Raw genomic sequence first — 14,701 nt, 5'->3', positions numbered from 1 at the left:
CATCAACAGATGTTTTCGAACGACATGCTAGAATGCATTCGGAATGTTGCTAACTTTCCAGTAAAAGTACCGTTTGGTTTTGGTAACCCAGCGCACACCGATAGAAGCTAAATATACTTGTATGGCTGTAATAGGCTGTCTGTCATACTGATTTATAAAATAAACACAATGAAACGCGTGCGCTGATTGGTCTAGAGCTGAGTTTGCATTAGCCAGTGGAAAGCACATCTGAGCTCAACCAATTAAACAATCTGAACAATCAATCAGTTAAAGAAAATTTGCAAATCGATCGTGAATACATTTAAAGGACAAATTAAAATAAAGTAAATGGTGTGAACCCGGGAGTATCGTTACATGTTTCTAAATGTAGATCGTCCAGGTTGGTATTGTCCTGAGAAGGACTGTTTTTGTTGTTGTTGACTGAAGTTTCGACAACCTTAGCGGTAGTCATCTTCAGAGTAAAATGAGGAGTAAACGTCAGGTTACTCCACCGTCAAGCATGTGCAACACTCGACCTTCGGTCTCGGGCTTGCACTGATCTGCTCTCGAGTTCATCCAAAGGTCTCCTCGGTTTGTATAAGCCTGTGCAAACACAGTAAACATCTTTTATTTCTTAAATGTCCAGTACGTATTTGCTGACCATATTTGTTGCTGTTGCTTTTGTGATCGAATATTTTACCCAATGATTTTACCCCGTTATTTTTGACATAGAAAAGTTTCCTGCAATGTGGAATATTGGTTCCACTCATGGTTCCACAATACACAAAATCGATCGCTAAATCGATTTTAAGGATTAAGATTAGCGATCTTCGATGTATCAAATTTATAGAGGACTAAAGTAATTCCCTTGCCTAGTTGCATTGGCGGTTGAAGTCAGACTAGAGTGTCAAGATTAAGAATGGCCTCTTGTGAAGCTATTCGGAAGAATTTGCACGAGGAGAAAACATTGGTTGGTATTATTTCAAAAGATTTTCTACAAACCAGGGAATATTTGGAAAAGCTTGCAAGACTTTGTCCATCGGCAACATTCCTCATCATCAATCATGAAGGTGAGAAATGATTCTCATTGCAGATTCCATGAATGAAAAATTAGACTGCAAAGGCTATGATATTTGATTGTAATTGATATGTTTTTGATATTGTTAATTGAGGACCGCATATTAATCTTGGCTATTCAGCTGAGCTTCATCATACTATTTTGTTATTTGTTCGTGGTACTTACATGGTACGGTGTGCGTAATTGCTACAGTGTTATTGAAGTTCTTATATTGTGCCATTTACAGTGATCTGATCAGGACATTCTACTTTAAATAATGACAACACGATAACTACATTATACTGGTGATACACAGTTACATATACCTCTTGCAGGTGATGTATTCTGTGATCTTTGGATGTGTTTAGTTCTGGATTGTTTTGCTCTATATCAGCAATTAATCACTAAACCATCTTTAAAATTTAAATGCCAGAACAATATGCCTTAACCATTGAGACAGGTTATGTAACAATTAGTTATGTATGTAAAACTCTTTGTCTTGCAAACACTTAATTTGAACATGACAGTTTAATGATTACTGAATTAGGTTAAATAGCTGCTCTTTTTTGTGGTACACTTATTAAAATTGTTCTTCTGCCACAATGCTATTAGCAGCATGTATGCATCAAGTAGACCATGTTGCAAATTTGTATTGATGTATGTTCCTGTTGTTGAGCTCATTTCGATGTTCATCTTGTTATTTTAGATGAGGAGAGTTATTTTAACAAAAGGCTAAGAACTAGGAACTAGATTCTAGTTAAATTTTATGTATCCAAACGTACAATAACTTAGAATTAATACTCTTTGATGATCAACCCCTGAGAAAATTGTAAAATTACATGTTTCATTACATGAATATTTGTAGTATAAACGGCATAATTAGTCTAACACTTTCAACATTTCTTATTAAAACACAGTAAAGGAAGCTCCTATCACAGTACCTATTTATCCAGCCCTTCAATAATGCTGATGTATGTTATTTTGCTAGCATATGTGTGGAAACTGATTTCAATTGGGGTAGAGAGGGGGACTGAAGAGTGGACTAGACCCTTTTTTAAAACTTTAGGAGGCTCTGTAGCTTTCAGTTTGTACAAACATAGCCATGAAACCTTTGTCATTTAATTGTACTTCATTACAGCACACAAAGTGCAGATATAGTGATGCCAATATATCACACAAAAGAATTTAATTAATACTCAGAACGATTGGCAGTGCTCATCCCAAGCAACTAATTCCACTACTATGTCACTAGCACGTTTAAATTTGAATGAAGAAATTTATGATCTTTACTTGACATATTAACCAAGACAGATTTCTCCATAATTAGAATTTGATCTTAGCATAACGTCTGCTTGTTTAAGGTCTTCACTAAATCTGACAGCATTGATATAGTTATCCTTCTTTAGTCAATTTCTACTTTGTTCTTGTAATACCTCTAATCTGTGAGACGGGTACATACGTAGCATAATCACTGCATGCATTATCACAAGTTTTGTAACTTTGCATAACAGCGTTACGCAGCATTCTCAATAACAAAATGTATTTTACATTAAGTACGGTATTGTAGTTGGGTTTAGTGAAAAAGTTCTCAAGTGTTATGAACTTTTCATCTTGCAGAAATAACATCAGATTGCTTAAAAGACTTGGAAATCTTAATTGCAGATCCTCCACTTGTCCGTGAATGGATTTATCAGTTACCTAAGTTAAAATGGATGCAGGCTACATATGCTGGCGTAGATAATATAATCCACTGTATTGAGCCATGTAATGTACCACGGTATAGTTTGACCAAATTGAGTGGAACGTTAGGTGCGAGCATCGCCGAGTACGTTATGGGTCATGTGATTGCGCGCGAGCGAAAGTTCCTTCTATGCTCGGAGTACCAAAAAAGTAAATCCTGGTAAGATGTGCAAATGATTTGCAGTTTTATCATTTTGTATGGGATGTTAGCTCATTATTTTCTAACAAAAGTATTTTTGTAAAATATTATGTTTAATCAGGAAATGACGCACATTAAAATTAAAATCAAAAGAAAGTCCAATTGAAGCATAATTTTAAGGAAATGCCTGTAATTTCAAATTTAACCAAATTTACACTCACATATCCCATCAAACCCAGGGCGAAATTAGTGAACACTTTTGACAAATGCTTTAAGATCAGTAACGCTCTAACGAAGAATGGGTGACGGTGACCGCAGCATTCCTCACTTACTCCACAGACATGGAAGGTTAATAAATTTCAGAAGAGCCGCCTTATTAGTCCTCGATCGAAAGAAGTTACACTTTATGCATGTTGTGAATAGTCATGAGATAAAACGTCAAACATCTATTTTCGTTTTATATCTTGCATCGCGTAATTTCCAAACTATTTTTTAAAGCGCTATCGTTGTTCGTCGACTCACGATGAATTCTCAATTATGTATGACTTAATTAACAGAGGCTTATTGCTAGCTATGATGGTACATTATAAAATAGTATATATGTTGAAAATTTGTCTTGCAGAAATATTTTTCTGATTATGTCTATATATGGCACGGTAATGATGGTTTACATCACTCCTCATAATATTGGGTCATGTTTTGGAGTTAACTGGATTAAAATTTGTTAAAATGTGTATTTCTGTGGAGGAAGACTCCGGCGGATTTAGCGTTTTGTTGAATAAATTACAGGAGTTTATTACTGGATAATACTTTTTAAAAATTTATGCCTTTAAATAATTAGCTAGTATCGATTTCTATGTTTTGAATCCGATTAATGTGAAATTCTAGGAAAACAGACTGAGGAAAATTGACCTGCTATTGTGTCAGCTACATCGGGCTCATAAAAATGCTGCAGATCGAAAATTCTGACGTACTTCATTCTTTTTGTTAGGTGTCCGTGGGAAGAAATGAAGTACCGCGTACTTTCAGATTTGACTATTGGTATTCTTGGTTTTGGATCCATAGGGAAAGTTATTGCAGAATACTGCCATAACATGAAGATGAAAGTCTTTGTTATCCATCGGGTTGTACCAACTTCTACCTTTTCTTACGTAGACAAGAGTTTTGGTATAGAAGACTTAGCAGAATGTTTAAAAGAATGCGACTATTTAGTCAGTATTCTACCAAGTGCTGAGAGTACGAAAGGACTGCTTACTGGGGAGGTCCTCGAAAATTGCAGGGCTAAGAAAACAGTTTTCATAAACGTAGGTCGTGGGGACCTGCTGGACGAAAAGAGTATTTTGAGGGCTCTTGATGATCAATGGATTGGTGGAGCTATCTTGGATGTCTTTGAAAGTGAACCCCTTCCAAAAGAAAGCGCTTTATGGTGTCATCCTCAAGTTTTTATTACTCCTCACGTCTCTGGTCGAGTCAATTCAAATATGGTAAATGTTGATGCCATAACATATTGTGCAGCTTCCGTGTGCATGTGAATCTTTGACTGCGGGAAATATCCACATGCCTCGATACAACGGAAAATGTATTGATTTGTACAGTGATCTATTATCCGACAATTCCCTCGTCTTAAAGGCAAAAGAGGCATCCACTTTGTACTAACTCAAACCTTAAAAAATTGTATACACCTCCGTAAATACAAATGTATGTTTTTTAGCTCCTCCCCACCAATGTTTATATGCACATGCGCACAAGGACATTCAATTATTTCTGAATTTCTGACATTATTCAAGGACATCAACTAGAGCTCAATATTGACGCTCAGGACATTCATTCAAGGACATCAACTAGAGCTCAATATTGACGCTCAATTCCATGTTTATACATTATTTAATGCAATCAGCGGTTACACATTGCTATATCAAATTATCAGGCCTTGCAGTTTTCAATCTCGGGCAAAAGTTTCAGCTTTAACAGTTGTTGTGATTGATGCAAAGCTTAGTCATTTCTGTTGTCTTAGCCAATATAGGTAAAACTCGACGTTCATAATCCGTTTAATACAGTATGTCGAAATTGTATACTTTCTGTTAAAGAAATTACTCTCCATAACACTTGCTCACGAAATACCTGGAAACAACCGATTAGGAGCTGTAGCTACTCTTACTACGCAAGTGTCATGCACTTTCACCCCTTTCTTATGTTTTAAACGAACCCCCTCCTTCAAAGTGTTTTGTTTATTGTTCGTGTGTAAAGCACGTTCATGTACCACTTATCGATATATTCGACTTTATGCAAAGGCCCGAATTTTTCGCATCCTTAAAACGAATCGTGTGAACGCATAAAAAGTGAGCCTTCGACAATCGGATCCGTCAATCTAAAAAATCGGACGTAATTAGAACTTGCACTAATTTCATTCGACATGATCAGAGGAGGCCGACTGGTCAAATTACATAGATTTGAAAAAGACTTGGAAACCAGAACAAAAATACGAAAAATATATCGATAAATGTACTTAAATGTCTGCTCCCATGGCTTTAAATATCTCAAAATTAATATCAACAAAATTATCGAACAAGCAACCAAAGTCGGAACCGAAACAATCGGATCGTGTTTAGGCTTACGTTCGGCACTTTACAAATTACAACAACATATTATTATTAAACTCCTTTCATCGTTAGCTACCAAGTAAGATTCACAATAAGGACACAATGAAGACGAGACTACCCATGTTCAGAAACTTCGTGCTTAAAGCTCTATAATAAATTATGATTAGTTTTTTCAACGCAAACATTAAATAATCCTTTCTCATGGTGAAATGTAATTTAGGACAAATAAGTTATGTTTCAGTAACTGTAGTAAGCTAGAGTACTTAATTCTTATAAATTTTAAAATGTCATTTCAAAAAATTTGACTAAAATCTCATTTATTAAAGTTATACGTTGGTATTAATTCCAGCTAAAGTTGTGAGATGATGTTGAGCTAATATGTTGTAAATTGTTTTATTAGGTCTTGAAAGTGTTTGTGGACAATTTCCAACTCTATAAAGATGGAAAAGAACTTAAATATCTTGTAGACTGGGAAAAAGGTTACTAGACGTTTGGTGGGATATATTGACCAATACGCTAGGGGTAAGTCAGAATCATTAGCGACTCATTGTAAATTTAAAATATTAATACAACATTTTGCTTCGAATATCTAGCAAAAATATTATAAACAGGATTACTAGTTATAAGTATTTTTAATTGGAAATATATTTGTTGCTATATTTAAACTGACTCTGGGCCCGGCTACAAAAATCCGATGACAATTATTGCAATTCATCAGGACGAACTTAATTTATATGAGTTTAAAATGGTTTGTATTCGATGAGGCAATTAAGCCGTACGCTAGATAAAAGCCCAACTTCGTTTATAGAAACTGGTAAGTTATAAATGTATAGAAAACATTGCTATAACTTCTTTGTATATTATCTCGGTTAAGTTGAAATTTTTCCATTCTCGAACGAATTAAGTTGTAAAATTGCTGTTTGACTTCGTTTATCCTTTTCCCAACTTGTTGAGGTGACTTTGTTGAGTAACTTGAGTTAATGGTTCAAAGATTGTGTTTGTTTTCTTTTCGTAGGAATTGAACATTTACATCAAATTTTTGTTACCTATTGACGAGTGTTAAAAACGAAGCAAATAATCAAGTTTGGTTATTTTAAATATTTTAAATTAGGTATGCAGTATTGCAAGGTCAAAGCTGGAGTCAAATATATTACAATAAAAATAAAACAATTACAATTGTATAACTTTATACGCAATAACGTTTTGGAAGTTAGTCATTAAAGTGCCCTTTAGCAAAAATTTTGATTTGCGGTATTAGATTAAGATGTGATTTCTCAAGTATGAATGAAAAAAGTTTTCGATTTAGTCAAATCATTCCATTTTTATTGCGGTTTAAAGTTGGGGAAAATGCTCTTTTTGATGAGCATCGTTCGTCGTCAGGAAAAGTGTGGAACGACTTATGACGTTGGCAAGAGACTGGTCAACGCGAATGTATATTCCAACTACCTTGGTTGACGTTAGAAATCACACGTAGTTTTAATAACACCAACAAAAGTTCATGCTGCTACGGGCACTTCAAAGGCATATAGCTACATCCTTCCTATAGTCCATCCTTCCAGAAACGCTACATCAACAGATGTTTTCGAACGACATGCTAGAATGCATTCGGAATGTTGCTAACTTTCCAGTAAAAGTACCGTTTGGTTTTGGTAACCCAGCGCACACCGATAGAAGCTAAATATACTTGTATGGCTGTAATAGGCTGTCTGTCATACTCATTTATAAAATAAACACAATGAAACGCGTGCGCTGATTGGTCTAGAGCTGAGTTTGCATTAGCCAGTGGAAAGCACATCTGAGCTCAACCAATTAAACAATCTGAACAATCAATCAGTTAAAGAAAATTTGCAAATCGATCGTGAATACATTTAAAGGACAAATTAAAATAAAGTAAATGGTGTGAACCCGGGAGTATCGTTACATGTTTCTAAATGTAGATCGTCCAGGTTGGTATAGTCCTGAGAAGGACTGTTTTTGTTGTTGTTGACTGACGTTTCGACAACCTTAGCGGTAGTCATCTTCAGAGTAAAATGAGGAGTAAACGTCAGGTTACTCCACCGTCAAGCATGTGCAACACTCGACCTTCGGTCTCGGGCTTGCACTGATCTGCTCTCGAGTTCATCCAAAGGTCTCCTCGGTTTGTATAAGTCTGTGCAAACACAGTAAACATCTTTTATTTCTTAAATGTCCAGTACGTATTTGCTGACCATATTTGTTGCTGTTGCTTTTGTGATCGAATATTTTACCCAATGATTTTACCCCGTTATTTTTGACATAGAAAAGTTTCCTGCAATGTGGAATATTGGTTCCACTCATGGTTCCACAATACACAAAATCGATCGCTAAATCGATTTTAAGGATTAAGATTAGCGATCTTCGATGTATCAAATTTATAGAGGACTAAAGTAATTCCCTTGCCTAGTTGCATTGGCGGTTGAAGTCAGACTAGAGTGTCAAGATTAAGAATGGCCTCTTGTGAAGCTATTCGGAAGAATTTGCACGAGGAGAAAACATTGGTTGGTATTATTTCAAAAGATTTTCTACAAACCAGGGAATATTTGGAAAAGCTTGCAAGACTTTGTCCATCGGCAACATTCCTCATCATCAATCATGAAGGTGAGAAATGATTCTCATTGCAGATTCCATGAATGAAAAATTAGACTGCAAAGGCTATGATATTTGATTGTAATTGATATGTTTTTGATATTGTTAATTGAGGACCGCATATTAATCTTGGCTATTCAGCTGAGCTTCATCATACTATTTTGTTATTTGTTCGTGGTACTTACATGGTACGGTGTGCGTAATTGCTACAGTGTTATTGAAGTTCTTATATTATGCCATTTACAGTGATCTGATCAGGACATTCTACTTTAAATAATGACAACACGATAACTACATTATACTGGTGATACACAGTTACATATACCTCTTGCAGGTGATGTATTCTGTGATCTTTGGATGTGTTTAGTTCTGGATTGTTTTGCTCTATATCAGCAATTAATCACTAAACCATCTTTAAAATTTAAATGCCAGAACAATATGCCTTAACCATTGAGACAGGTTATGTAACAATTAGTTATGTATGTAAAACTCTTTGTCTTGCAAACACTTAATTTGAACATGACAGTTTAATGATTACTGAATTAGGTTAAATAGCTGCTCTTTTTTGTGGTACACTTATTAAAATTGTTCTTCTGCCACAATGCTATTAGCAGCATGTATGCATCAAGTAGACCATGTTGCAAATTTGTATTGATGTATGTTCCTGTTGTTGAGCTCATTTCGATGTTCATCTTGTTATTTTAGATGAGGAGAGTTATTTTAACAAAAGGCTAAGAACTAGGAACTAGATTCTAGTTAAATTTTATGTATCCAAACGCATAATAACTTAGAATTAATACTCTTTGATGATCAACCCTGAGAAAATTGTAAAATTACATGTTTCATTACATGAATATTTGTAGTATAAACGGCATAATTAGTCTAACACTTTCAACATTTCTTATTAAAACACAGTAAAGGAAGCTCCTATCACAGTACCTATTTATCCAGCCCTTCAATAATGCTGATGTATGTTATTTTGCTAGCATATGTGTGGAAACTGATTTCAATTGGGGTAGAGAGGGGACTGAAGAGTGGACTAGACCCTTTTTAAAACTTTAGGAGGCTCTGTAGCTTTCAGTTTGTACAAACATAGCCATGAAACCTTTGTCATTTAATTGTACTTCATTACAGCACACAAAGTGCAGATATAGTGATGTCAATATATCACACAAAAGAATTTAATTAATACTCAGAACGATTGGCAGTGCTCATCCCAAGCAACTAATTCCACTACTATGTCACTAGCACGTTTAAATTTGAATGAAGAAATTTATGATCTTTACTTGACATATTAACCAAGACAGATTTCTCCATAATTAGAATTTGATCTTAGCATAACGTCTGCTTGTTTAAGGTCTTCACTAAATCTGACAGCATTGATATAGTTATCCTTCTTTAGTCAATTTCTACTTTGTTCTTGTAATACCTCTAATCTGTGAGACGGGTACATACGTAGCATAATCACTGCATGCATTATCACAAGTTTTGTAACTTTGCATAACAGCGTTATGCAGCATTCTCAATAACAAAATGTATTTTACATTAAGTACGGTATTGTAGTTGGGTTTAGTGAAAAAGTTCTCAAGTGTTATGAACTTTTCATCTTGCAGAAATAACATCAGATTGCTTAAAGACTTGGAAATCTTAATTGCAGATCCTCCACTTGTCCGTGAATGGATTTATCAGTTACCTAAGTTAAAATGGATGCAGGCTACATATGCTGGCGTAGATAATATAATCCACTGTATTGAGCCATGTAATGTACCACGGTATAGTTTGACCAAATTGAGTGGAACGTTAGGTGCGAGCATCGCCGAGTACGTTATGGGTCATGTGATTGCGCGCGAGCGAAAGTTCCTTCTATGCTCGGAGTACCAAAAAAGTAAATCCTGGTAAGATGTGCAAATGATTTGCAGATTTTTATCATTTTGTATGGGATGTTAGCTCATTATTTTCTAACAAAAGTATTTTTGTAAAATATTATGTTTAATCAGGAAATGACGCACATTAAAATTAAAATCAAAAGAAAGTCCAATTGAAGCATAATTTTAAGGGAAATGCCTGTAATTTCAAATTTAACCAAATTTACACTCACATATCCCATCAAACCCAGGGCGAAATTAGTGAACACTTTTGACAAATGCTTTAAGATCAGTAACGCTCTAACGAAGAATGGGTGACGGTGACCGCAGCATTCCTCACTTACTCCACAGACATGGAAGGTTAATAAATTTCAGAAGAGCCGCCTTATTAGTCCTCGATCGAAAGAAGTTACACTTTATGCATGTTGTGAATAGTCATGAGATAAAACGTCAAACATCTATTTTCGTTTTATATCTTGCATCGCGTAATTTCCAAACTATTTTTTAAAGCGCTATCGTTGTTCGTCGACTCACGATGAATTCCTCAATTATGTATGACTTAATTAACAGAGGCTTATTGCTAGCTATGATGGTACATTATAAAATAGTATATATGTTGAAAATTTGTCTTGCAGAAATATTTTTCTGATTATGTCTATATATGGCACGGTAATGATGGTTTACATCACTCCTCATAATATTGGGTCATGTTTTGGAGTTAACTGGATTAAAATTTGTTAAAATGTGTATTTCTGTGGAGGAAGACTCCGGCGGATTTAGCGTTTTGTTGAATAAATTACAGGAGTTTATTACTGGATAATACTTTTTAAAAATTTATGCCTTTAAATAATTAGCTAGTATCGATTTCTATGTTTTGAATCCGATTAATGTGAAATTCTAGGAAAACAGACTGAGGAAAATTGACCTGCTATTGTGTCAGCTACATCGGGCTCATAAAATGCTGCAGATCGAAAATTCTGACGTACTTCATTCTTTTTGTTAGGTGTCCGTGGGAAGAAATGAAGTACCGCGTACTTTCAGATTTGACTATTGGTATTCTTGGTTTTGGATCCATAGGGAAAGTTATTGCAGAATACTGCCATAACATGAAGATGAAAGTCTTTGTTATCCATCGGGTTGTACCAACTTCTACCTTTTCTTACGTAGACAAGAGTTTTGGTATAGAAGACTTAGCAGAATGTTTAAAAGAATGCGACTATTTAGTCAGTATTCTACCAAGTGCTGAGAGTACGAAAGGACTGCTTACTGGGGAGGTCCTCGAAAATTGCAGGGCTAAGAAAACAGTTTTCATAAACGTAGGTCGTGGGGACCTGCTGGACGAAAAGAGTATTTTGAGGGCTCTTGATGATCAATGGATTGGTGGAGCTATCTTGGATGTCTTTGAAAGTGAACCCCTTCCAAAAGAAAGCGCTTTATGGTGTCATCCTCAAGTTTTTATTACTCCTCACGTCTCTGGTCGAGTCAATTCAAATATGGTAAATGTTGATGCCATAACATATTGTGCAGCTTCCGTGTGCATGTGAATCTTTTGACTGCGGGAAATATCCACATGCCTCGATACAACGGAAAATGTATTGATTTGTACAGTGATCTATTATCCGACAATTCCCTCGTCTTAAAGGCAAAAGAGGCATCCACTTTGTACTAACTCAAACCTTAAAAAATTGTATACACCTCCGTAAATACAAATGTATGTTTTTTAGCTCCTCCCCACCAATGTTTATATGCACATGCGCACAAGGACATTCAATTATTTCTGAATGTCCTTGTGCGCATGTGCATATAAGGACATTATTCAAGGACATCAACTAGAGCTCAATATTGACGCTCAGGACATTCATTCAAGGACATCAACTAGAGCTCAATATTGACGCTCAATTCCATGTTTATACATTATTTAATGCAATCAGCGGTTACACATTGCTATATCAAATTATCAGGCCTTGCAGTTTTCAATCTCGGGCAAAAGTTTCAGCTTTAACAGTTGTTGTGATTGATGCAAAGCTTAGTCATTTCTGTTGTCTTAGCCAATATAGGTAAAACTCTCGACGTTCATAATCCGTTTAATACAGTATGTCGAAATTGTATACTTTCTGTTAAAGAAATTACTCTCCATAACACTTGCTCACGAAATACCTGGAAACAACCGATTAGGAGCTGTAGCTACTCTTACTACGCAAGTGTCATGCACTTTCACCCCTTTCTTATGTTTTAAACGAACCCCCTCCTTCAAAGTGTTTTGTTTATTGTTCGTGTGTAAAGCACGTTCATGTACCACTTATCGATATATTCGACTTTATGCAAAGGCCCGAATTTTTCGCATCCTTAAAACGAATCGTGTGAACGCATAAAAAGTGAGCCTTCGACAATCGGATCCGTCAATCTAAAAAATCGGACGTAATTAGAACTTGCACTAATTTCATTCGACATGATCAGAGGAGGCCGACTGGTCAAATTACATAGATTTGAAAAAGACTTGGAAACCAGAACAAAAATACGAAAAATATATCGATAAATGTACTGAAAAACGTAAATGTCTGCTCCCATGGCTTTAAATATCTCAAAATTAATATCAACAAAATTATCGAACAAGCAACCAAAAGTCGGAACCGAAACAATCGGATCGTGTTTACGGGGCTTACGTTCGGCACTTTACAAATTACAACAACATATTATTATTAAACTCCTTTCATCGTTAGCTACCAAGTAAGATTCACAATAAGGACACAATGAAGACGAGACTACCCATGTTCAGAAACTTCGTGCTTAAAGCTCTATAATAAATTATGATTAGTTTTTTCAACGCAAACATTAAATAATCCTTTCTCATGGTGAAATGTAATTTAGGACAAATAAGTTATGTTTCAGTAACTGTAGTAAGCTAGAGTACTTAATTCTTATAAATTTTAAAATGTCATTTCAAAAAATTTGACTAAAATCTCATTTATTAAAGTTATACGTTGGTATTAATTCCAGCTAAAGTTGTGAGATGATGTTGAGCTAATATGTTGTAAATTGTTTTATTAGGTCTTGAAAGTGTTTGTGGACAATTTCCAACTCTATAAAGATGGAAAAGAACTTAAATATCTTGTAGACTGGGAAAAAGGTTACTAGACGTTTGGTGGGATATATTGACCAATACGCTAGGGGTAAGTCAGAATCATTAGCGACTCATTGTAAATTTAAAATATTAATACAACAACGCTTTTGCTTCGAATATCTAGCAAAAATATTATAAACAGGATTACTAGTTATAAGTATTTTTAATTGGAAATATATTTGTTGCTATATTTAAACTGACTCTGGGCCCGGCTACAAAAATCCGATGACAATTATTGCAATTCATCAGGACGAACTTAATTTATATGAGTTTAAAATGGTTTGTATTCGATGAGGCAATTAAGCCGTACGCTAGATAAAAGCCCAACTTCGTTTATAGAAACTGGTAAGTTATAAATGTATAGAAAACATTGCTATAACTTCTTTGTATATTATCTCGGTTAAGTTGAAATTTTTCCATTCTCGAACGAATTAAGTTGTAAAATTGCTGTTTGACTTCGTTTATCCTTTTCCCAACTTGTTGAGGTGACTTTGTTGAGTAACTTGAGTTAATGGTTCAAAGATTGTGTTTGTTTTCTTTTCGTAGGAATTGAACATTTACATCAAATTTTTGTTACCTATTGACGAGTGTTAAAAACGAAGCAAATAATCAAGTTTGGTTATTTTAAATATTTTAAATTAGGTATGCAGTATTGCAAGGTCAAAGCTGGAGTCAAATATATTACAATAAAAATAAAACAATTACAATTGTATAACTTTATACGCAATAACGTTTTGGAAGTTAGTCATTAAAGTGCCCCTTTTAGCAAAAATTTTGATTTGCGGTATTAGATTAAGATGTGATTTCTCAAGTATGAATGAAAAAAGTTTTCGATTTAGTCAAATCATTCCATTTTTATTGCGGTTTAAAGTTGGGGAAAATGCTCTTTTTGATGAGCATCGTTCGTCGTCAGGAAAAGTGTGGAACGACTTATGACGTTGGCAAGAGACTGGTCAACGCGAATGTATATTCCAACTACCTTGGTTGACGTTAGAAATCACACGTAGTTTTAATAACACCAACAAAAGTTCATGCTGCTACGGGCACTTCAAAGGCATATAGCTACATCCTTCCTATAGTCCATCCTTCCAGAAACGCTACATCAACAGATGTTTTCGAACGACATGCTAGAATGCATTCGGAATGTTGCTAACTTTCCAGTAAAAGTACCGTTTGGTTTTGGTAACCCAGCGCACACCGATAGAAGCTAAATATACTTGTATGGCTGTAATAGGCTGTTTGTCATACTCATTTATAAAATAAACACAATGAAACGCGTGCGCTGATTGGTCTAGAGCTGAGTTTGCATTAGCTAGTGGAAAGCACATCTGAGCTCAACCAATTAAACAATCTGAACAATCAATCAGTTAAAGAAAATTTGCAAATCGATCGTGAATACATTTAAAGGACAAATTAAAATAAAGTAAATGGTGTGAACCCGGGAGTATCGTTACATGTTTCTAAATGTAGATCGTCCAGGTTGGTATAGTCCTGAGAAGGACTGTTTTTGTTGTTGTTGACTGACGTTTCGACAACCTTAGCGGTAGTCATCTTCAGAGTAAAATGAGGAGTAAACGTCAGGTTACTCCACCGTCA

The 14,701-nt window shown here is 35.1% G+C and overlaps 2 protein-coding genes across 3 annotated transcripts; both read left to right on the top strand.

Annotated features, from left to right (window-relative positions):
• Nucleotides 1–819: 819 nt before the first annotated feature.
• Nucleotides 820–6,714, top strand: LOC124442930 (glyoxylate/hydroxypyruvate reductase A-like). Of its 2 annotated transcripts, none has more exons than XM_046993453.1 (5): nucleotides 820–1,049; nucleotides 2,699–2,936; nucleotides 3,907–4,399; nucleotides 5,916–6,037; nucleotides 6,531–6,714. In XM_046993453.1, the coding sequence occupies exons 1-4, from the start codon at nucleotides 899–901 to the stop codon at nucleotides 6,000–6,002; spliced, it is 969 nt and encodes a 322-aa protein (XP_046849409.1). In that variant the 5' UTR covers nucleotides 820–898; the 3' UTR covers nucleotides 6,003–6,037; nucleotides 6,531–6,714. The 2 variants fall into 2 exon arrangements, with proteins under 2 accessions (XP_046849409.1, XP_046849399.1); XM_046993443.1 differs by having other exon boundaries at nucleotides 821–1,049; nucleotides 2,654–2,936.
• Nucleotides 6,715–7,901: 1,187 nt separating this feature from the next.
• Nucleotides 7,902–13,877, top strand: LOC124434906 (glyoxylate/hydroxypyruvate reductase A-like). The gene is made up of 5 exons (XM_046984841.1): nucleotides 7,902–8,131; nucleotides 9,777–10,014; nucleotides 10,988–11,480; nucleotides 13,033–13,154; nucleotides 13,652–13,877. Exons 1-4 carry the CDS (start codon nucleotides 7,981–7,983, stop codon nucleotides 13,117–13,119), a joined length of 969 nt encoding a protein of 322 aa, XP_046840797.1. The 5' UTR covers nucleotides 7,902–7,980; the 3' UTR covers nucleotides 13,120–13,154; nucleotides 13,652–13,877.
• The last annotated feature ends 824 nt before the right edge of the window (nucleotides 13,878–14,701 follow it).

This window comes from Xenia sp. Carnegie-2017, unplaced genomic scaffold (genome assembly GCF_021976095.1).
Source record: "Xenia sp. Carnegie-2017 unplaced genomic scaffold, XeniaSp_v1 HiC_scaffold_1, whole genome shotgun sequence".
Classification (NCBI taxonomy): domain Eukaryota; kingdom Metazoa; phylum Cnidaria; class Anthozoa; order Malacalcyonacea; family Xeniidae; genus Xenia; species Xenia sp. Carnegie-2017.
This window is presented reverse-complemented; position numbering and strand designations above follow the sequence as displayed.